The 21,773-nt window shown below is 42.0% G+C and overlaps 2 protein-coding genes across 5 annotated transcripts in view; both read left to right on the forward strand.

Moving 5' to 3' along the window:
• The window catches only part of PLEKHG1 (pleckstrin homology and RhoGEF domain containing G1), a 521,486-nt gene extending 508,624 nt beyond the window's left edge, over positions 1 to 12,862 (forward strand). For all 4 annotated transcript variants that reach the window (XM_065732026.1, XM_065732045.1, XM_065732035.1 and 1 more), the window contains 11 exons: positions 169 to 351; positions 439 to 534; positions 658 to 744; positions 2,537 to 2,570; positions 3,755 to 3,850; positions 5,044 to 5,082; positions 5,536 to 5,558; positions 6,423 to 6,641; positions 7,101 to 7,217; positions 7,912 to 9,586; positions 11,318 to 12,862. In XM_065732026.1, coding sequence (XP_065588098.1) covers positions 169 to 351; positions 439 to 534; positions 658 to 744; positions 2,537 to 2,570; positions 3,755 to 3,850; positions 5,044 to 5,082; positions 5,536 to 5,558; positions 6,423 to 6,641; positions 7,101 to 7,217; positions 7,912 to 9,586; positions 11,318 to 12,417 — 3,669 coding nt within the window. In that variant the 3' untranslated portion in view covers positions 12,418 to 12,862. The remainder of the gene's footprint in view (positions 1 to 168; positions 352 to 438; positions 535 to 657; positions 745 to 2,536; positions 2,571 to 3,754; positions 3,851 to 5,043; positions 5,083 to 5,535; positions 5,559 to 6,422; positions 6,642 to 7,100; positions 7,218 to 7,911; positions 9,587 to 11,317) is intronic.
• Positions 12,863 to 14,541: 1,679 nt separating this feature from the next.
• The window catches only part of MTHFD1L (methylenetetrahydrofolate dehydrogenase (NADP+ dependent) 1 like), a 135,980-nt gene continuing 128,748 nt past the window's right edge, over positions 14,542 to 21,773 (forward strand). Inside the window, exons 1-5 of the mRNA XM_065732137.1 lie at positions 14,542 to 14,667; positions 15,612 to 15,696; positions 18,984 to 19,034; positions 19,111 to 19,164; positions 21,060 to 21,184. Coding sequence (XP_065588209.1) covers positions 14,567 to 14,667; positions 15,612 to 15,696; positions 18,984 to 19,034; positions 19,111 to 19,164; positions 21,060 to 21,184 — 416 coding nt within the window. The 5' untranslated portion in view covers positions 14,542 to 14,566. The remainder of the gene's footprint in view (positions 14,668 to 15,611; positions 15,697 to 18,983; positions 19,035 to 19,110; positions 19,165 to 21,059; positions 21,185 to 21,773) is intronic.

Consider the following 21,773-nt stretch of genomic DNA (forward strand, 5'->3'; position numbering starts at 1 on the left):
GGCTATGATGTGCGCCTAACCCAATAACCTCAGTATCAGCATACAGTGACTTTGCACTGTCGAGTGTTACATAGGAGAGCAGGAATGGCCTCAGCAGGTTGATCTTTGAATCTGTTTAAGTGAAAGCTCTGATATGCGTGTCGATTTTTCTCCTTTGATCTGTTGCAGGAGATACAGAGTTTGCTCACCAACTGGAAAGGGCCAGATCTCACTAGTTATGGGGAGCTGGTTCTAGAAGGAACGTTTCGCATTCAACGGGCCAAAAATGAGCGCACGTTGTTCCTCTTTGACAAGCTGCTGCTAATCACAAAAAAGAGAGATGAAATGTTTGCATACAAAGCTCACATATTGGTATGTCAGAGAGCAAATTATCATGCGCTGTCACTTAGTCTCTGAAACCCCCTGGATCATTTGCAGTGCTCTGTCTCTCTGTTACAGTGTGGGAATCTTATGCTGGTTGAAGTAATACCAAAGGAGCCACTCAGCTTCAGTGTATTCCACTACAAAAATCCCAAGATGCAACATACTGTCCAGGTATGACAGAAAACTCCTTGCACACTGTGTAGCCTGATGGATGCCCATACGCTATTCCTAACCCCGCATAGTGCAGGAATGCTTTTTCTTGTGGTGCTGATATTTTAATTTTATTTTTATCAGGCAAAATCACAGCAAGACAAACGACTTTGGATTCTTCACTTGAAGAGGTTAATTCTAGAAAACCATCCAGCTAAAATTCCTGCCAAGGTAAAAATAATAAGTACATAAATAAAACTCCTTGAATGTGCATGTAGCATATGGCAGTCTTGTTAGCTGCAAGATGCATTGCAATTTGGAGAAAGTTTAGGCTCCAGGATATTAATATGTTGTTTTCCCATATCTTTGAAAATTCTTCAAATTTAATTCCACTAAAAGCATGTGCTGGGGTTGGTGTGTGAGTAGAAGAATTTAACTAGGTTATCAGCATAACTGTCCACATCAGGATTTGCCCACTAAGACATGAGTAATGGCAGTGCAGTGTCAGAAAGCTCTACTGGAAGAGAATACCTTGGCTTGGAACTGCCTGTCTGAATGACAACAAGATGTACTAACTGCAGCATGTGTAGACATTGGCAAGCTAGTTTTAATCTGTCCTGGTTAGATAGCATAATAGTGAAGGCATTTTCAGCATGCACTTTGCTTTGCAAATGCACACACCCACCCTGGGCCCTGCATCTTTAGCTGGGACACCTGGGCCCTTCTTTTGTGAGCCAGAAAATGTTATGACAAAGAAAACAAGGTATAGTTCTACATTTTCTCACAGTCATCAGATACCTACTGATACAGTCTTCATAGCTGTAGTGCCTACAAGTAGGGAAATCTGGTCCTTTTATTTATCAAATCCTGTCTTAGACCTCTGTGTGGTGCTTTTCAGTGTAACATATTGCACCTTCACACTATCAGAGTTAACTCCAGCCATGACACAACTGGCACTGACTCTTGTTGGAAGCAAGATTTTATTTCTCATTTTTTCTTTACCAAGTTTTTCTTTTCTATTACTATTTTCACTGATTTTTATTCTGTAATGACTGAAAAAGTGTTACCTATGGCTGGCATACACAGAGGTGTGTTAAATAATATTTTCAACAAAAACAGAGTTAAATGAGAAAAAAAGTAATAGCAGTTGCTTTTATTATTTCTTTTTTCTTCTTATAAATGTGATTGACAGCTCTCACTAAAGATATAATGGTTATGCTGGCATTCGTGTTTGCAGTGTGAATATTTGTTGCTATTTATTTGATTGTTATTTTGTATAACTTTTGTATTTTTTTTCCTCCTTGGATTTTTTTTTCTATGTGAAAAAAATTACATCATAGCTCCATTTTCATCTCTGAGAAATAATTTCTTTGTAGGAAGAAAAAGCCTGACCAAATAAATCTCTGAGATCTGCACATGTTTTGACAAATTTGTACTTGCTATTTATGAGGCTTCTCTGCCCAGGATTTGAGGGATTTAATAGTAGTCCACACGTGACACCTGGTGGAAAATTAGCGAACTGCACCTAGAGAGGGCCAAACAAGTTATCTCAGCTATTATATTTCAGTTTATTTTCTTCCGGGCTGATGCACTTGATAAAACATCCTGCTTATTTTCCTTAAAGAAAAAAAGTAGCTTTTGGTGACCGAAATCTACTTGTGTGCATCACTATCTCTTCCAGAAATTCCCCATCTCAATGGGGACCGTAGGTACACGGTCTTTCCTTTCCACGAGCAGAGTGGACGAGGTAGAGTTTTCATGTGCAGTGGACAACAGGTTTTTTTGTGATGTTCTGAAGGTAAACTCCAGTAAAATCCTGCCATCAAAATTCTTCTCAATGTGCTTAATATGTGATGCATAGAGATAAGGAGAAAATGGCAATGTCAGCAGTATTTATTTGTTCAAAAATTAAACTCATGGTCAGCAAAAAAACTGAAATTTGTAACATGCAGCATAATTAATCGTTCTATTTGTAGTTTATCTTTTTCAATTTTCCTTTTTTGTTTGTTTTCCTCTCTTTCAGGCCAAACAGGCAATTTTAGAAATGGATGCCATACGTAAGTTGGTTGTGTTTTGCTTTCATTTTAAATAACAACAAAAAGGAACAAAAATTCTCTTCAGAACTTTGACTGTTGTTTCTGTATGAAATGGGAGAAGGCCATGTTTATGTTCCTTGAATGATGACTTTGCTGGAAAAAAGAAAAACGTGTGCAGATCCTGTGGGACATTTTGGGCACTGGGTTGATGGACCTGCATCTAACCAGTTATGTCTCATGCTTAAAAAGGAAGAGGCAGATTAGACCTTCTATAAATACCGGTTATTCGGTTTTTCTTATTCCATGCTGACTGAATGCATGGTCTTTCCTGCTTTTGTGGCATAAACTCATTCTGGCTAGAGCCCACTGAAGGGATAGGAATGAAAAATAAGTGCAGATCTGTGTACATACTGCTGGTATGACTTTCTTACACTGGCAGTCCTGCTGCTGGAGGAGTGTGAGGGCAGACACAATGTGCACAGACTTAACTGGGAGCCCAGCAGGGGCACTCAGCATGGGCTGCCTGTGCTGGCTGCCCTGTCATCCAAGCAGTACAACGGTTGGGTTTGTGGCTGTGATGGAAGCCAACAGTATCAATGGTGCAGTCACAAGAAAGCTTCATGCTGGGACCCAGCCTTCTTGTGCTTTCCACATGTTTGACTGAAGAGTTTATCCGTGCCTATCACAGGAGTCAGGGTTCAGAAGCACACATAATGGTGCTGCCTCACATTCTGAATCCAGCTCTCTCTGCACTGGCTTTTCTCTTGTACCTCTTTGCTGCCTTTCATGGTACAAATTGTGTTAGATCTTTTGTTGCCAGCCATTCCTGGCAGCAAAGGGAAATGAGAATAATAATCTTACACGTTAAGTGCTGGAATCTTAGAGTAAAGCAGCTTGTTATTTAGTTATGTAGTTGTTGTGAAGAATAGGTTGAGAAGGCTCAGACTGAGATACCAGCAAACAATTGAACATTATAATTGTACTATCAGTGTTCTGTGATGGCAGTCTTGGAGCAAGGTGCAACTAAATGGGCAAAATGTTTCTACGGCCAAGTGCCTAAGTTAACCTGCAGCTGCATACCTCTCTTGTTTTACTTCAGGCTCCCATGTGCCACTGTGTGAATCACACAGGAAAGATGACACTGCCCCTAGGGAGGTGCTGAGACCTGTGAAGTTAACACACTTTTGCCTCTGCTTATTCCACAGATCACCCAGGGTTCCATTATAGCCCTGAGGGAGAAACAAAATCATCGTACCAGCTTAAAGAAGGCACTACTCAACAGAGAGTGAGAAGGAAATCAGGTGAATAAACTCATTTTAATAAATGAAGATGATAAGTAAAAGCAAGTTGGATTGTTTGGGGTTGGTTGAGTCTGTGCATGTAACACTGGTCTTTAGCTTCCATTCCACTGAGTTTTTGCAGAGCTCAGTAACTGTGATATGCAAGTGAAGTATCTTATTAACCTTTGTTGTGTTTGTGATTTAATTTTCATATCCACCATTTGCATTTCATTTCATGAAAATACAATCCTAAGGGTGGATACATAATGAACAGTTGATATTTTCTAATGGACAGAGGAATGCATGAGCTGGAAAGCCAGTCACATTATTTAAGTCTGACCTTTCTTATTCTTCCCTTCCCAAGTAATTATTGTCTTAGAAGCAGTTCTATCTTAAGATAGGCTTCAAAGTATAATTACTACTTACTTACTGTAATGTCCGCCATAACCATCTCTCAAATCTCTATTAAGCATAAGTTCTCTTCTGTTTTTCTCTCTCCTGGTTGATAGATCCATAATTACAGTTAGTTTTGTCCTGAAGACATTATGAATGTCTGTGTAGGTGAGTGGCTGGCTGCATATTACAGTCACGGTGCTCACCTACTGAAAGACTTTTCTTACTAAGTTGAGATGTGTAACATCATGTACTGGGAATGACTTAAACAGGGTTCAGTGAGAGACTGATGTAGTGATTTATTGTATAGTGGCATTGGTGTCCAAAAAAACAAATTTTAATTGCTTTTTTTAGGCATCTTCCTCTGTTTCTGAGGTGAAACAAATGGAAGCTCTTTTGCCTATAAAATGTAACATTCAGCTATTTACACTTTAAAAGCAGTGCGTTATAGATATTTCTCAATACCTGATACATATTTATGTTTTGAATATGGAAACGTCCAGCAACTCAGAGCAGTAGTGCAGATGATAACCAAGTCTTATGATATCAGGAATCTTAATATAGGTTTAAAGTTTACATATGTGTCTTGTATAAAAAGAAGCTACTAGCTAGTATTAGGAACATGTAAGTAAGTACTCTGGTAACAGCTGTGTTTGACATTTCAAGAAATTTTTTCCCAAGAGTGTGAGTTAGCTGAGTGATTAAGAACAGCAGATCTGGCTTCCCTACCAGGAGCTTAAATTTTTTATGTCTGTGTTATGAAAAGATTGCTATAGCTTTCTTTGTGATGCTGGAGTGCTTAAACACATTGTCTTTTTCAGAACCCTCATCTAGAGTCCATAAAGCTCTGAAGTCAAATGGTAAGCTGCTTCCTCTTCTGCTTACTTGCCTAGTGTTTCTGGTTTTGTAGAACAAGTCAAAATGTATCCTTTCCTCCTGTAACTTTTTCTAATTACACATCTGAGAGGCAAAGAAAACAAAATGCTCGTACTTAAAGCTAATATTTGCTTTTCCATGCTTGGGTTCTGGTCCTGTAAGTGTCTTAGCAACTGGTAATTGAACACCAGGAGTCAGCCACTGTGAGTAGCTGCCCGCATTACATCATTGCTATCAAATCAGAACCTCAAATGGAGATGTCATAAAACTGCTGCTTTCTCAGTTTCGTCAGAGACCTTCAAGTGAATATTGCTGTTTCTTTTGATCCTCTTTTGAGAATTCATAATTGGGATATGAGTGTAGCATTAAACCAGTGACATAGGTTGATAGCTGTCTGATTATTCACTGATGATGAAATATATGGTTCTGTTTTTCAGATATAAGTCCAGACATGCAGAAGGTAGGCCATTTCTTGTACTTCTTGCTTTTGCACATTCAAATAGCATACAACTTAGAAGAATATATTTTCTGTATAAACCACATCTCCTTGGCCATGTTGATTTAAAAAAAGAAACAAAAACATAAATGCTGCTTAGTGTCTCCAGGAACATTACTGAAATTAAAGAAATACAGCTAGCCATTTCAGGAATATCTAGCAAACCAAACTTGACTGTTCCATACTTTCTTGTACTTTAGGGCACAGTACAAACAACTACTAATGTCCTAGGGTACTTATAAATACCACTATAATCACAGAAGTGCTGTGTGTGAAGATAGTGTATATTCTTTGGAGAATATAATCTCTATATTTTTAAGTGAAAGAAAAAAAAAGAGCTTATTATTTTATGATTCATATGCTATATATAATTCATAATAAATGACCAGAGTCGATGTAGCTTAAGCAGATGGAAATAAGCATTTCTTGTTTACACATTTTTGGTAAGAATTTGTTACAAAGCTCCAGTGCAAGTTTCTTGCTGAATTCCAGGTCCTGAGCTTATTTGGGATGGGACTTAAGAAGGAGAGTTTGTGGAAAATTTGTTAACAGGGTACATTAAATATGACTTAATTGGTATGCCATAAAACTGAAGCCCATAATTATATATATGTATCTTTACTTTTCAGTTCCAAAAATTATATAGAATCATTCTGACTGCTTTAATTCTTTGTTTATACATTTCATTTCATCTCATTTCATTATACATCTCATTTCAACACAGCAAACTGAACGTAGCCTACTCGTTATCTAGAAATCTGATACAAGACAGTGCCATACTGAAATATACAGTTTATGTAACTTCTATCAATGCTTTTGTTTCTTAAGCGGATCTGTATTGAAGAAGCCCTATTATCTCAAGCCACCAAACTAGGATCAAATGAATCCCTGCTGAATTCCAGGAAGAAGGGTTCATTGGAATCCAGTGGGCTAGAGAGCCAGTTTCAGGGGTCCACTGAGCCAGCCTACAACAGTGATCAGGATGAAAATCTCCAAACATCTGCTGCAGAACAGATTGATGCTGATGATGAAGAAGAATCTGAACAGGTTGGAAAAAGAAAAAAATAATAATCTTTTTATCCTGGGGTGGATGGAAAGGGGATTAAAAATATCTGTAAAATTGCAAGGATGCATGAAGGTGTTACAAGTATTTGCAACTTCTCCTCCTTATCAATATTTTCTTTATTTTTATAAATATTTTATTTCCTTTCTCCTAGTCTTAATTCCTGTGTATTCTTCTACATCTGTATTCTTGCACATTCTGCTTTCATCCCCTTTTGACAAGCTGAGTGGATTGCCTTAATTTAATTAATTATTGTAAATAAAGTTTTCTAGGCTCTGAATCATTCCTGTGTGCTTTGAGTACTTCTGAGCATTTCATCCTTCAGCTGTGGGTACATGTCCTGGCTCTGCTGTTCTAGCTGCTCAGTAACTCTTTTGAATAAGGCTGTACAAAGCAGTGTGGATTTTATTGCTCCTAACTTGTTCCATCCTTTTAAATCACAGGGAATGCAAAAAAATTCACTACATAAATCAAAGGGAGGAAGGAAAAGACTTAATAGTCAAGCTGCTGAAAATGTTGAAAAAAGGAGAAGTGTTAATCTCAACAAGTGTGAAATGCAGGTATATAAAATTTTTACTTCAGTTTTGCTGTGCATAATAGATATATCAAAGAAATGCGTGGTTTTCTTTAGGTAGACAGAGAAGTCATTCCATGTTTTTCTCTCTCTGCCAGATACACCTCTAGCATCCTTCATGTTTGCATTAGCAGGCATGCGGCCTTGCTGTAAATAAGATTTGCCAGCTGAGCTGGTTAAAAATTTACTCAAAAAAAAAAAAAAAAAGAAAAATTTTCAATGGCATGTGTAAAGAGCATAACATACCTTTCTGCTAGGATTATAAGCAAAGGGAAAGGGAGAAGAACAAAACTTCTGGCATGAGACCAGAGTAAGATTAGCTTAATCTAATTGTGAAACTGCGGAGTTAGCATAAAAGGTTTAATCCAACCCCTGCCAAATAAATTTGCTTTTAATTACTCATGCTTTAGCATGATCCCAGTGTCTTTTGTTTGAAGTAAGATGATATTAAATGCCAAGAGTGAACTCTGAGCCAGGGAAAGGATTAAGGGGCAAAGTACTCTGGCACTGACACTGTGGTTCCCCTGCTTTCTAGTCAGGAGCCTACTTATCCTATCCATCTCCACCTGACTCCATGCTGCAGGACACCCTGATAATGTGAAAGTTCTGTGAACAGAGGGAATCTTTGTATTATGGTTGGGGAAAGATTAACATTACCTGCATATTTCAAATCTCCACAGAGCTCCAAGGACCCTTCAGATGAAGAGTCAAGCCAGCTAAATACCGATGTCCCATTTTCCTGCTCAGCCAGACAGTTGCAGTCACCCAGACAGTTCAACACACCCCAGAACAACTCACTGATAATGAATATTCTGGGGGGATCCACTTCTGTCAGAAACATCTGGACTGACCACCAAATCAGGCAGGCATTGTTTCCCAGCCGGCGTCCGCCTTATGAGAATGAAGACGATGATGATGATTATCAGATGTTTATGCCATCGATGTCTACATCCAACACTGGTTCTGCTGTTAGTGGAGAAAGGAGGGGTCCCTCTGATCGGCCATGCAGCTGGCACCTGGGGGTAGCGCATCAAAATGAAACTCCCAGCTCCAATCGTCACAAAATTGTTCGAAGGGCCAGTAGTGCTGGTGAGAGTAATTTGTGTCCGACCAGCACCAGGTGTAAAATCAGTGAGCGCAGTTCTCGAAGGGATGTAAAAAGAACAGAGGTGAGCAGTATGAATGCATATCCTGAATCTTCAGAGGAGCTGACCATTGATGATATTGAACATGTGTATGACAACATAAGCTATGAAGACTTGAAGCTGATGGGTCTGACAAGAAGGGAGGAAGCACACCATGGCCCCCAGAGATCTGCTAGAGACTCTCTTTATGAGGAGGAAAACAGAAGCAGCCTAAATTCACCCTCCAAAAAGAAGACAACAAATCAAAGCAGAGCCTCCCTTCATGCTAGCAGGGATGAGATCCGACTTGGTAGAGAAGCACCTACTTCAAGTTTGGATGAGCTCAGGATTGTTGAAGATAACATCTATGACACCATAGTGCTTCCAGAAACAGCACTATTGAATTTTAAACATGATCCCTTAAAATGCTCTAAAAAGCAGAGTTTTCTGCGCCTGGAAAAAGACTTGACATGTTCTGACAATCTACAGCAGTTTGTTTCTGAAGAGAGTCTCCAGTTCAGTGAAGATGAGAGTCCTTACCATCGTCTTCCTGTTGACAATGACTATTTGAGCTTAGTAGATAGCTCTTCCAATTCTGACTCTCTATCCCATAAGTCTGCAGCAGATAAACTCTCAGAGGAAGTAGACGAGATCTGGAATGACCTGGAAAACTACATTAAGAAGAATCAGGAAAAGACAAGAGATCGGCATCTTGCAGCCTTTCCTGTTTGCAAAGATGACATGCAGGAAAGGCTGCATGCTGGTAGTACACCTGAACTGAGTAAAGATGTAGAGTACTCATTGTCTACTCTTTCTCTTCCAGAAACTCCTATTTTCCCTAAAACTGTGAAACCCAGGGCTGCCACCATAAGCGAAGCTAGTCTCAAGCTTGAAGACACCATGGCATGCCAGGAAAGCTCTTTAGCAAGTCTGAACAGATCTTCCTTCTCCAGTGAGGTGCCATTTGTAGATAGCCCATATGAATCTGCCAATAGTATTCTGTCCAGTGCGCATACAGAGTGCATGGAAAATGACTTAGCTATTGTGGATAAAACAAAGAACAGAGTTTTTATGATGGCAAGGCAGTACAGTCAGAAAATTAAGAAAGCTAACCAGCTTTTGAAAGTTAAAACTCCAGAGCAGGAACAGCCAGCTAGCAGACAACAGAAACTGAAGCACAAAGATCTTGCTGCTATTCTGGAGGAGAAGAAACAAGGTGGCCCTGCTATCGGTATGTAAAAGATATTTCTGTACAGATTTACTTCTTTAGGTACTTACAGTGAAATTTGTGTGCTGAATCGGAGGATAGAATCTTCCTTATTTTATTAGCTGAACGTCAGTACTGCATTTTTGGTGTTACGTCTGAAAGGAATTTCCTGTGACTGCTTCTGATGCGAGTAGTCCTTTATATCTCAATAAATTCTTGCCATTACTTGATTTGGTATTGTGAGTTTGGGAATTGGGAAGAGATAGTGGGGTATTGGCAGGAGGGAAAGGCTCAGCTTAGGCTGGGGATAGAAATCATGCCTGAAGCATCATTGGCCTCATTACAAAACAAAAAAAAGGAAACAAACAAAAAGACAACCAAAACCTACAAACAGCAGCCCACATTTATTTCCTTTTATAGCGTAATCTATTTTTTTTAATAGAGTGATTCATTTTGAATAAAAAAGTGTGAAGATTTGCCTTAATAAATCAAGTAGACTTGCTCAGGTAACATCCATACCACACTTATAAGCATAAGGAATGGGATCAGACAAGAAGGTTGGTCTTGTTCTTTCTAATGAATATGCAATGTAATGGATATGCAAGAGTTTTGGAGTTATTTTTGTCCGTGTTCAGTTGAAACAAATTGGAGACATGGAGCCAGTGGACTCCACACACTAGTGTCGTTGTCTTTATAAAAGTCTCTAAATGTCCTATTTACCAGGCCATTTCAGAAAGTTCTTTTCCATTTTGTCATGAAAGAGTATGTAATTGGAACTGTGTTTCCTTTATCCTGTGGTGCTGTCTGTGGTGCTTGGCCACAGTTAGGCCTGTTGTAGTAAATATTAGAGCACCATACACCGAGTCATGCTGGCAGAATTGTTCAAGATCTAAGCACTGGGGAAAATTCTAAGATTGTGTATTTGAAAAAGCATCCCAAAATACAGTATTGAACCAAATTTCAGTAGTACTTAAAATGCCTTTGACCATTTCCTACTAATGGTTTCTCTCAGTGAGATATCATTGGCTTCATCATCACCTCTAGGGAAGCCCAGCAGTGTTTCCTTGCACTGATATAGCATGCAAGCATCTGTGAACCTGCTCCCTCTGGCGTCTCTCTGATGCAAAATCCTCTCTCCCTCTTCAGCTCTTCCACATGATGTCACTGTCCCCTCTCCTCCTCCCTTTGCTCTCGGGGGATAAGGAGGGAAAGGAAGAGGAAGAGCAATCAAGCAGGTCTTCCTGTCTTTCCCCAGTGTAAAAATAACACGGGAAAAGAAATGATAATTGCGTTCTTTCATGCTTTCTCACATGCTTTTCTGCATTTAGCTGGATGGGTTGTGTTTATAAGGCAAACTTCAAGGTAGTTGACAGGCTGCAATCACAGCTATGTAAAACAGTGGTCTGATCAAACTATATTTCAGAATGGAAGATGCAGACTTGCAATGAGGGTAAGAGGTTGGGAAGGGCTTCCAGCTCCACTAAGCTCTCCCTTTCCAAGGTAGGGCAACTAAGCCTGTGTCTTATTTGGTAGGATTCACGTTTGGAAGGGTGAAACCACTGTCTTTTAAGGTGAAAACTTAACACTCTAGTTGCTTGAAAATACTGGAGGATGAAACAGTTTCAAATTTAACAGTAGCTTTTTGTAAGTCTTTTGTTTTCTTCTATAACTGATACAAAGTGTTTTGGGATCTTTAAATTTTTGTGCGACTGGGATGGTTTGCTGTGTCTCGGTTAAAACCTTTCTCTTCCCTAGGGGCCAGGATAGCTGAATACTCCCAGCTTTATGACCAGATTGTCTTCAGAGACAGCTCACCCAAGGTCCAAAAGGAAGCCTGGGACAGCCCTCAGGAGCCCTCAGCCGTGAGGTTTTCCACGCCCCTGGCTACCTCTGTTCCTTGTGCCCAGGTCACTGGTGAGTGCTCCAGAGCAGAGGATTGGCTTTTGCACTCTACCTACAGCAATGGTGAGCTGGCTGACTTTTCTCCATGGCCGGAATCCCAAGACACAAAGTCCAAGAGCTCATATGTGGAAGCAGTGACAAAAAGCAACTCCAGGCAGCTGCCATCAGCCTGCTCAGTGCCTTCCCTTCAGATTTCTAACCGCTTGCATGTCCCGGCGCAGAGGTGGAGTGCAATTATCAGCCAACCTAACAAAGAAAATTTACACCAAGATCACATCTATAACTCCCTTGGGAGAAGAGTAAGCAGTATCAAACCACAGGCATACAGTAGGTCACAGTCATCTTCTTCGATTGTGGTCAATAGATCTGGAGAATCAATTGTATATCCTAATGAAACAGACAAGAAAATGCTTCATTCCAATCGGAACTTCCGACTCAATAACCATCAAGCACTAGGTATTGCTTCAGCCTGTACAGGGCCTGATATGAGAAAGCAGATCCCTGAGAACTATTCGGATATGATTTTGCAGGATTCTCAAAAAGTCCTGAGAGTAAACAGGCCCTCCCCTCTGACTGCACAGATGGCAACTCAGAACTATTTTTCTAATTTCAAAGACACTGAAGAGGGGGAAGGGGATGATGATGACTATGTTGAAATAAGGTCTGAAGATGAGGGGTCTGATCTGGAGGCTTCTCAGAACCAGACAAGGAAACCAGATCCTAAATTGCACAACACGGACACTGCTCCTGAAACTCTCTGTGGCAAAACTGTGTCTTGTACTCCTGCAAAGCCCACTGGCAGCAAACACACGCTTACCCCGTATCTGACTGCATACAGTGATTCAGATAAACTGAATGACTACCTGTGGAGAGTGCCATCTCCCAACCAGCAAAATATTGTCCAGTCTTTACGGGAGAAATTTCAGTGTCTTAGTTCCAGTAGCTTTGCTTGATGCTTTCAGTGATCTCTAGCTGTACTGCCTTAACGTGAAGAGTATATACTGGGACAATCAGTACTGGCATCATGTATTTCCATATCATTACACTATCAGGCATTGTATCACAGTAATATTGTAAATAGATTTTTTTAATGGTTTAGAGTCCTGGAAGTTAAAAGGCCATGTGTGCACTGTCTGCTGTCTCTCTCCATAACACAGGTGAACTTAGGATCCCATATGGAGCCTCTGTATCTTTCTGCTGCACAGCTCAGTTTTGTGCTAAGTGTGATACCCTTTTTTTTTTGTTTGTTTGTTTTTTAACTGTCTAACCCAGGTTTGACACTGTTTGATTCTTAAGCCATGTTACCACATGGGGACCTTAGCATTTGAACTTCTGAGCTGTGACCAGGTCTGTCCTCACAATGTCTGTGTGATGACTCTGGTTGAACATGGCTGCATCCAGCTGAGCAGCTGCCTCTGTAGGTGTGCAGTCTTCTAATCCAGGTTCTGGTAATGACACCGCCACGTTGCGTGTGCAGTCGCACAAACCTGCTGCACATTACTTTTCAGAAGAGAGATTCCAAGTCTACAGGACCAATACATGAGATACCAAATATGTTGTCTTGATTTAGAGCAGACTTTTTATGTTTTAAACAGAACCTAGTGCTAGTGCTTATGAGAGGTACAGATAGCTGAGACTTTCTACTTGCTGGGATTGCACAGTTGGCAGAGGGCAGGCAGTGGCAGCTTCTTATGTGAATCTGTCAGTGTGAGGCCTTGTCCCCAGAGGGTATTTGAAACAGCAGAAGGGAACTCTGCTGCTTGAGAAAACATGGGTAGGCTGAGTGCTGGCTTTGTGTCTGTAGTGTCTGGGACATGCAGGCAAAATCAGAGCCCAGCAGTGGAAAGCCACTGCTTGTGGGGTTGGCCAAGTGCATATGGTACATGGTGACCTGCAGGTTGCTCACACCCCAAAGTTAGTAACCCTGAGAGAGAATGGGACTTGTCAGGTGTGCTTGAGTGAAGCATACTGAGCTCAGGCTGCAAGCTGTTTCTGCGGTAGTGCTGGTTGAGGCACAGGTTGCTTCCCCCAGGGCATGAAGCTCCAGGGCAGGGTGTGGGGTGAAGGAGGCATCTTTGGAAGCAGCCAGTGCTGAGTGTAATTCAGTGTCTCTGTAATACAAGTAGCTGAAACATGAGAACATATTCCATTCTTTTGCAAATAACGTACAGAGTGAGTGTTCCCATTTACAGCATGAATAGACTCTCCAGTATGATGCACATTTATTCTGCTTTGTCGTTGTTGTTGCACAGCTTTGGATTCTGTTACTTGAAAATACTGTACCATGGGGAAAGCCTCAGTATGTCTACACTGACCCTTCTGTGTAACTGTCATTCTGTTTTGGTGCTTATGTTCTTCAGATGATGCAGATAAAGCCAGTACCAAGTTACACATATCAGTATATAAAGGAGCTGAAGTACTGTTTTTATTAACCACGTATCGCTCCCCTCAGTTACTGCGCTCCCAGACCTGCCGCCTATTTACTGCATTGGTTATCATGAGCAAAACCCAAAGCTATCGTTGTACAGCTAATTGTAGAATAAGATTTAAGGACTTGAATTTCTTAGAATGGGTTAAATTATTTACCAGGTTCATTGGTTGGTCACTAGTTGCATGTACCAACTTATCCAAACCAGCAGCAGTGATGCTCGGCACAGATGGGACCGCAGCCAGCCCGAAAAAATTAGCGTTGTACAGAATTAGGCTGCCGAGAAGTAGTGGAGCCCGTATTTATTTAATAGAGCTTGTAAAGTATTGTAAATACCCATAGAAGTTACATCTGTGCTTTCTTTGCCCCCGCGCCTCTAGCTTGTTTGGAACTCGCACCTCGTGCTACGGGTGCAGCTGGGGGAAGGGAAAAGGAAAAAGGGAGGTGTACCAGCGTGTAACTTGTCTCCCAGGGACCATTTCATAACTATTTGTAATAAACGTGGAGTATGCAACGAGCTGCGGTTCTTTTCTTTCGGGGGAGGGCACAAGCGAGCGGGGCTCCGCCGGGGCGGGGAGCGGGGCAAGGGGCGGGCGGGGCGAGATGCTCGCCCCGCCCGCCCCTTGCCCCGCTCCCCGCCCCGGCTCCGCAACCAGCCCGCAACCCGCAGGAGGATGAGGAGCGGAGTGCTGAGGTTCTGCTTCCCGCTGCCCTTCGTCTCCGCACCGCAGCGGGCGCTGAGCGGGCGGCCGGCGGCGAGCGGCTCCGAGGCACGGTAAGCGGAGCACATGGGGAGGAGGTGCCGGCTGATGCAACAGCGGGAGGAGGAGGAGGGGGAGGAAGAAGAAAAAGAAATGTGTGTGTGTGTGTGTGTGTGTGTGTGTGTGTGTGTGCTTGGGGGGGAGGGATGGTTTGCGTTGGCTCTGCTGAGGGGGTTTTGTGTTGGGATGGTGCAGGTGAGGCTGCGCATGGGGATGTGCACGTGGATGTGTGAGCCCTCCTCCTCCCCGCCATGTGGCCGCTGAAGCTCAGCTGGGGCGATTTATTAGCGTCCGGCTTCTGCAAGGAGGGATGAGGGTAGTGAAACGCCCAGCTAGCTGAGGTAAACGGGGATTTCCCGTTCTCTGCGACGTCTCCTGTCCCCGCTTCCTACGTGCAGGAGGTAACGGAGCAGAACCCAGGGCAGCTCGCTCGGGGATGTTTTCCAGAAAGCCTTCCCAGTGCCTGGCTGCGGCTTCTGCCGGTTCTTCCAAGAAGTGGAGCAGCAAACAGTGCTCCTCTGTCTGTCTGCTGCTCTGAGCAGCGTCCGGAAAATGGCAACGTTACGGCTGGCGGTGTCTAGGGAGTTCTGCTCAATCAGCCCCGAGCCGAGGACGTGGAGGACCTCACCGGATCCCGAGATGATGTGGAGCGGTGGTTCCTTTCTGTGCAGACAGATGAACTTGATGAGCATAGCACGGCTGTGAAGTTTAGGGCATATCAGAGCACTGATGCACACAGGTGAAAAGGAAGGTACTTCAGTCTGTTCAGGTTTTCTGTAACATGCTGCCAAATGCTGTCTTTCACAATATATGGTGATTCTGGCGATTGAAAATGCATGTGCCCAAGCATTTTGTCTGTGCTGCTGACTAATGGAGGTTTCCACTGACTGATGGTAGAAGGGTTTCGTGTTTGATTGAATTCTTCTGCTAGAGATGTGCCTGTGTTGTTGTGTTGCAGCAAAATCACTGAGAATGCAAGAAAGTCTTTGGCCTTTCTGAAAAGAGAACACCCACAGCTTGAACCAACACTTGCCATTATTCAGGTAACAACTACTTACATGGGGCTGGTGGTAACAGATTTCTTTCAGTGCAATGTGTGATGCAGGAAGTAACCCTGTTTTTCAAGCAAAATGGTGGCAGCAGGTAACCCCTTCAGCTTGGAGACTGAGGGAGTGTTTTCTCTCACGTTGTCTAAGAGAATTGATGAGTGGTTTTAAAGTCAAAGCAGTATTTCTCAACATTTGTTTTGCTTGAAGCTGTTGCAATTCTGCAAATAGTATTGATGGGCCTTAGAACCAGGGACTCTCTGTCTGCTCTCTCCTGATGTAACCCTGCCCAGGCAGGGGAAAGCCCTGTCTTCCTGCCCACCAGTGTCAGTGGCCAGGGCAAAAGCCTTATGGTGGCCTACAGCTCTTCACAGTGAGGAGAGGAGTAGCACTGAGCTCCCCTCTCTGTGGAAGTGTTTTGTGCTGGCACCTGGGAAGGGACAACAGTATTAGGTGTGATGGAGCATTGTGTGAGGAGAGAAGAAGTTCCATCTCACAGAATCGTAAGGGTTGGAAGGGACCTCTAGAGATAACTGAGTCCAACCCCCTGCCAAAGCAGCTCCCTAGCCCAGGTAGCACAGGTAGGCGTCCAGGCGGGTCTGGAACGTCTCCAGAGAAGGAGACTCCACCACCTCTCTGTGCAGCTGTGCCACTGCTCTGTCACTGCACTGGGAAGAAGTTCCCACACACATTTGTGTGGAACTTACTATGCTTCAGTTTGTGACCATTTCCCCTCATCACCACATGCTGCTGAGAAGTGTCCAAGCTCATCCCTTTGCCTCCCACTTCTTAGGTATTTATAGATGTGGATCAGATTCCCTTTGAGTTGTGTTTTTTCAAGGCTTAATAGACCCAGGTCGCTCAGCCTTTCCTCATAAGGGAGATGTTCCACACCCTTTATCATCTTTGTGGCCCTCTGCCTGACTCTTTCCAGGAGATCTCTGTCTTTTTTTGTACTAGAAATGGGAAAATCTCATTTATGTTATAATCTAGGATGTATCAAGGTCTGTGTTTCAGTTTGGATCGCTAATGTGCTTTAAGCATATATTCCTGTGGTTCCCATTTACCCCACCTGATCTGTGTTATTAGAGGTCTGTATAACATATGGAGACCTCAGTCCTTCTGGATGAAATTCACCCCTCAGGTGTTCTCCAATTAACAGACACTAGCTCTAGCCTTGCTGCAGTGGCGGAAGTAGAGCTCTGTGTATGTGTGTATTTGCTCTATTTGTACTCAAGAAGGTTTGTTTCAGTCTACTGATAGTACTCTGCTTTAGTGGGCAACATGGGCAGAGCACTAAGGTCTCTACTGCTGTCCAAGTGACACATTGCAGCCAGAGGAGCATAGATGACAGTGAGATAACCCCTTGATCCAGTTGTTTGCAGCTGGCACTGCATACTGCTAATTCACTAGAGCAATGTGGAGTTTCACACTGAACCTGCTCTGGAAGTGCCTTTAGATACCTTCTTCTTTTTTTCTCAAGCCACCTGAACCTGATTGGCTTTGTGGTTAGTACCAGCATTTCTTGTAATCCACCTTGAAACTGAGTAGAAGCTGTGCCGCAGGAATAACAAAAACTTGTCTGCTACTTAATTTTATTGAAGTTCTCAGCCCAGAGAGGCTGTGGAGTCTTTTTCTATGGAGATATTCAAGACCCACGTGGGCCCCTACCTGTGCGACCTGTTGTAGGGTACCTGCTTTAGGAGGGGGGTTGGACTCAGTTGTCTCATGAGATCCTTTCTAACTCCTGTGATTCTGTGAATATAATATCTGGCATCAGGATCCTGTGTGCTGCTGGAGCTGTTTCCCTGTGACTATCAGCTGTGTACTGCCAGACTGCTCTGCCTACGCTGGTTGTCAGCTTGGCCTCACCATACTCTGCAGGTTGTGGTGGGATCAGACTGGTTTAGGGACTTCTGCGTGGGGGGAGCTCTCACGGTGGTGAGACAGGTGTGGCTGAATTGCAGTCACACTCCCAGTCCTGTTGGTCAGACCACTGTTGTGGGGATGCAATTCTAGAAGTTCCAGCATAAGGGAGCAGTTGGAGTGCTGTCCTTAACACACTCTGCTTTCCTTGCCTTGCCATTAGATTCACCAGGGTTCTCCGTGCAGTGTCCCTCATCTCTAGACATCAGTTCTGAGGAGTGGGAGAGGAGTGGCAGTGTTGTGCCAGGGATACAGGCAGTACCAAGCTCAGGGAGGGAGCTGGAGGATGTCAGTATCCATTTTAAATCCTGCTGGTTTTGAATTATTTTTTTTCGTTTTTGGTTTTTCATTTTTCAACCTTTTTTGGGGTCAGTGAAATATTACGGATTTGAACCAAAATAATTCTGTGTGATACCCACCACAGCTTAAACCAGTGCCAAGTGAATGACCTGACAGTGATGGGAAATCATTGTCACTGAGGAAATCGTGAGAAAAAAAACTACACAGAAAGTGTGAATGGAATTGTAATGAACCCTTTAAAAACAGTTATTGCAGTTCTGTTGTCTGAATTAGAAGATAGATTTTATATGAAATCATTTGGTTCTGAGAATGAAAGTTTTGCTTGTTTGTTCTTATCAAAGCTCCTGGCATTTGTGGAAGCCTTGGTGTTCTGTTATTAGGAAGTCTCTGGTTCTGAATATTAAATCCTCATTTATTGTGATATGCAAAAGTATCTGAAAAACCTAAAATCTGAGAGTAAGTGGTAAGCAAAAAAGAAACATAATAAATACAATGCAAATAATTGTGGAGACCTCAGAGTAGGGTGACTGCTGGGTGAAATGGAGCTTCTCCCAGATGGGGCATCTGCCCAGGACACTTCTATAATGGGGCAGTGTCTGACGGTTAACTAGGAGAAGGAGCTGGTATCATCTGCTTCTGTCTGACAGAACTCACTGTAATGTGTGGTGATCATGATTTGTGTTGGTCTTGGTGGTGAGGCAATCCAGTGTTGAGTAGACAATGTAGAAAATGCTAAGTATTGCCATTGCCCATGTCTTTGTTATGTGACTGGACAGAGAATGGTATCTTCAGATACAGACTGGCACTGTTGTCAGATGGTAAACTTAAGGTAAACAAATGAATGCTCACAACTATAAAAGCCAGGCTAATACTGGCAAACTCTAAAACTAATCAAGACTTGCTGGGTAACCTTGTTTTTTACAACAGTTGTTGTTGTAATACTAGTGAACACAGATATTCTCACTATGTTTCTTGTGTAGACCTGTGTATTAGTGCACTGATGTTTCTCAAATGTAAATTTATTATTTTAAAACTTTGTTTCTGGTTTGTTCCTCAAGGCACGTAATGTTCCTTTGGTTCAAGATATAAACAAGAACTTTGCTGAAGAGGTAAGCTTTAGCTGACATGCTTGCTATCAGTCATGAGCTACCTGTCTTTGGTAATTGTCATGTTTTCTTTTGGCAGGTTGGTCTACGTGTAATTCACATCTGTCTCCCTGAAGACAGCAGCAAAGATGAGGTAACCTGAAGCACTCTTCTTGTTTTTGTTTTTGTCAACAATAAATACAAGTTTATGACATTGTTTAGCACCTCCAATGGGTCTCTGTTAACTCAAATGAGAACTGGGGCGGTTTTACATGGCAAGTGTCACTCTTGAGCAGTTGGTGTTCCAAGGAAACCTGAGGCAGAATAGTCAATCGTGTTTTGTTTTTGTGTCTGGTATTTAACTACAGAATCCCTTTGTAGTTTCATGGACTGGGTGTCTTTTGTATTGGTGGCAAATCTGGGCTAGGGCTTTCACGTAACATCCTATCTCCTATGGCCACTCCTGTGACCTTAAATCTATTTCTGGAGTTCTTGATTCTTGCCCAGGTTTTACTTGGGGGAAATTAGAGATTAACCGATTTGGAGTGGTGACAGGGAGCTGAATTGTTTTTACTGTTTATTGATCTTGAAATGCTTAAAGTATTCATTACAAAAATTTATCCATCCCAAATCACTAAAGAGCTTCCTTCTTACCTTGTTAAGGCATTAGCTTGAAGGTACAGTGCTTGCATCAAGTATGTTCTAAATATAGCAAACTATACTAATAGGTACAGTCTTGAGGTCTCTGATAGTAAGAAGAGCAAAGGAGTTTACAGTAAAAGATGCCTATTTTCCCATCTGGCCTTCTTGTGCCCGGGAGATTTAATAGTGCTATATACCTGTGGATTTTGAGTACTGTTTTGTATTTGGTACACTTTGTTTTTAAAATGTTACAGTCTTGCACTGTGATCTCAAAAGAGGCTTCCCCATATATTAAGAGGAACTTTCCACTTTCTGTTATTCTTTTGAGGGGAATGTTTAGTTGGAGAGCCATGTAAGAAAGCTGGGCTTTTGAAATGAAGATCAAATAGACATTGTTATGAGTTTATCTGTTCAATAATGGTGGGAAATAGGTGGAATTTAATGAGTATAGAGCAGCAGTTGCTTTTACTTCGGGGTAACATCTTAGGAAGTGTCTGAACTATGTAAGTAAGTGGGAAAACAAGGTATTTTTTTCACTTGTGGTAAGCTACTGTTAACAAAGTTGTTAAGCTTGCTTACCTCACTTGTTTACTTGCTGTAATGATGCTTTTACAATCTGACCACTACAGAAAAACGCAGGAGTCAGTATTGTACTTTAGATATCACAAAATTGAAGGGGTTTGAGGGGATGTCTGAAGATCCTCTAGTCCAACCCCCCTGTTCAGCAGGTAATATGAAGCAATCAAGGGCAGTTAATGCAGGGTAAGATGTTGAACTTGACCAACTGTGAAAGGTTTGAACTCGCATTTGGTTCAGTACCTGAAGTTCATATTTATTTGTGCAACGCCTTTTCAAAGTGACAGTTCTTTGTAAGATCAATGTCAGGTCTTAGGATCAGGGTGCTTTTGATGAGGAAAATCAGTAGCAGTGTAAGCTGTTGTAATAAAATGGATTTTCTCTCTGCTCTTCTGTTCAAATAGTGGTTCTTTTAACGTGATGGCTTTTCATACGTGGTCTTTGTTGGGACAAAAACCGCTCCTATTTTGAACTACATTTTAATCAATAATTCTTATTTCTAAAAGCATCCTTTAAAGCCATTACTGTGTTGAGCTTTTGCTGAGGTTTTTAGTGGCGAAGGACAAAATATTATTAGCAGCTTAATGTCACATAGTATGTTGGCTTTGTAAAATGTTTGTGATAGAGCCAGGGTGACTTAATTTGGTAAACTGTAGAAACAGAACAGTGGAAGCAGGTTATTACTTTTATTCATTCAAAAGTAGCAGTGGTATGTAGGGGAAGCAAAGGTAGCCATAAACATGTTATTAAAAAAAAGGTTTTATCCCCTTGTAAATTAGATTCTTCCATTGTCTGTTATACTGATTCTTATGCTTTTTATTGACTTCCTAGATTGTCAGTGAAATCTTGAGGCTTAATGAGGATCCCAATGTGCAGGGTCTTGCCCTTGACCTCCCAGAAAGCTTGTATACCAGTAAGATATTAAATGCTGTGAAACCTGAGAAGGATGTGGATGGGTAAGTGAACCACTGAGGGGCTGAATTCTTTGTAAAAATCAATTTTCCCCAATGCATTTCACTAATGGATTCCTCAGTCAAAGTGTCCAGCTGTGTTATTGAGTGGTGATAAAAGGAGCAACTGAATCTATTCACAGTCTTTTTCTGGAGTCACACTGATCATTACCTTTTAAATCTTTATATGCTATATATTCAGGGCATTATCTTTTCAAAGAAACAATTTTTTTTTTTTTTGTATACAGATACTACTTAGTTAAGGTACTTCAGTGATTGAGTAATGCAAATGATAGTCACACAGTTGTCCTGAACACGAATCCCAGAATATTTGCGAGAGGGACTGATGGAAAAAGTTGCAGGATAGGTCTCAGTTTTCTTACAGCACTTTCTCCTGGTGGGAGAGCAAGCTGTAATGGTTTGAACACACTAGCACAACTTTCCAGTCAGTCTTGAGTTGCACTGCTCCCTGGAGATACATAGATTTCTAGGTCACCATTTTGGGAAAAATCTGAGCATCTTGCAAATTAGTTGACTTTCCTGCTGGAGGTTAACAGTAACACTCGAGCAGAAATGCTTTGTCTTCTCAGCAGCC

The sequence above is a fragment of the Cyrtonyx montezumae genome, unplaced genomic scaffold (assembly GCF_038088225.1).
Source record: "Cyrtonyx montezumae isolate F1298 unplaced genomic scaffold, pur_monq_1.0 scaffold_0, whole genome shotgun sequence".
Lineage (NCBI taxonomy): Eukaryota > Metazoa > Chordata > Aves > Galliformes > Odontophoridae > Cyrtonyx > Cyrtonyx montezumae.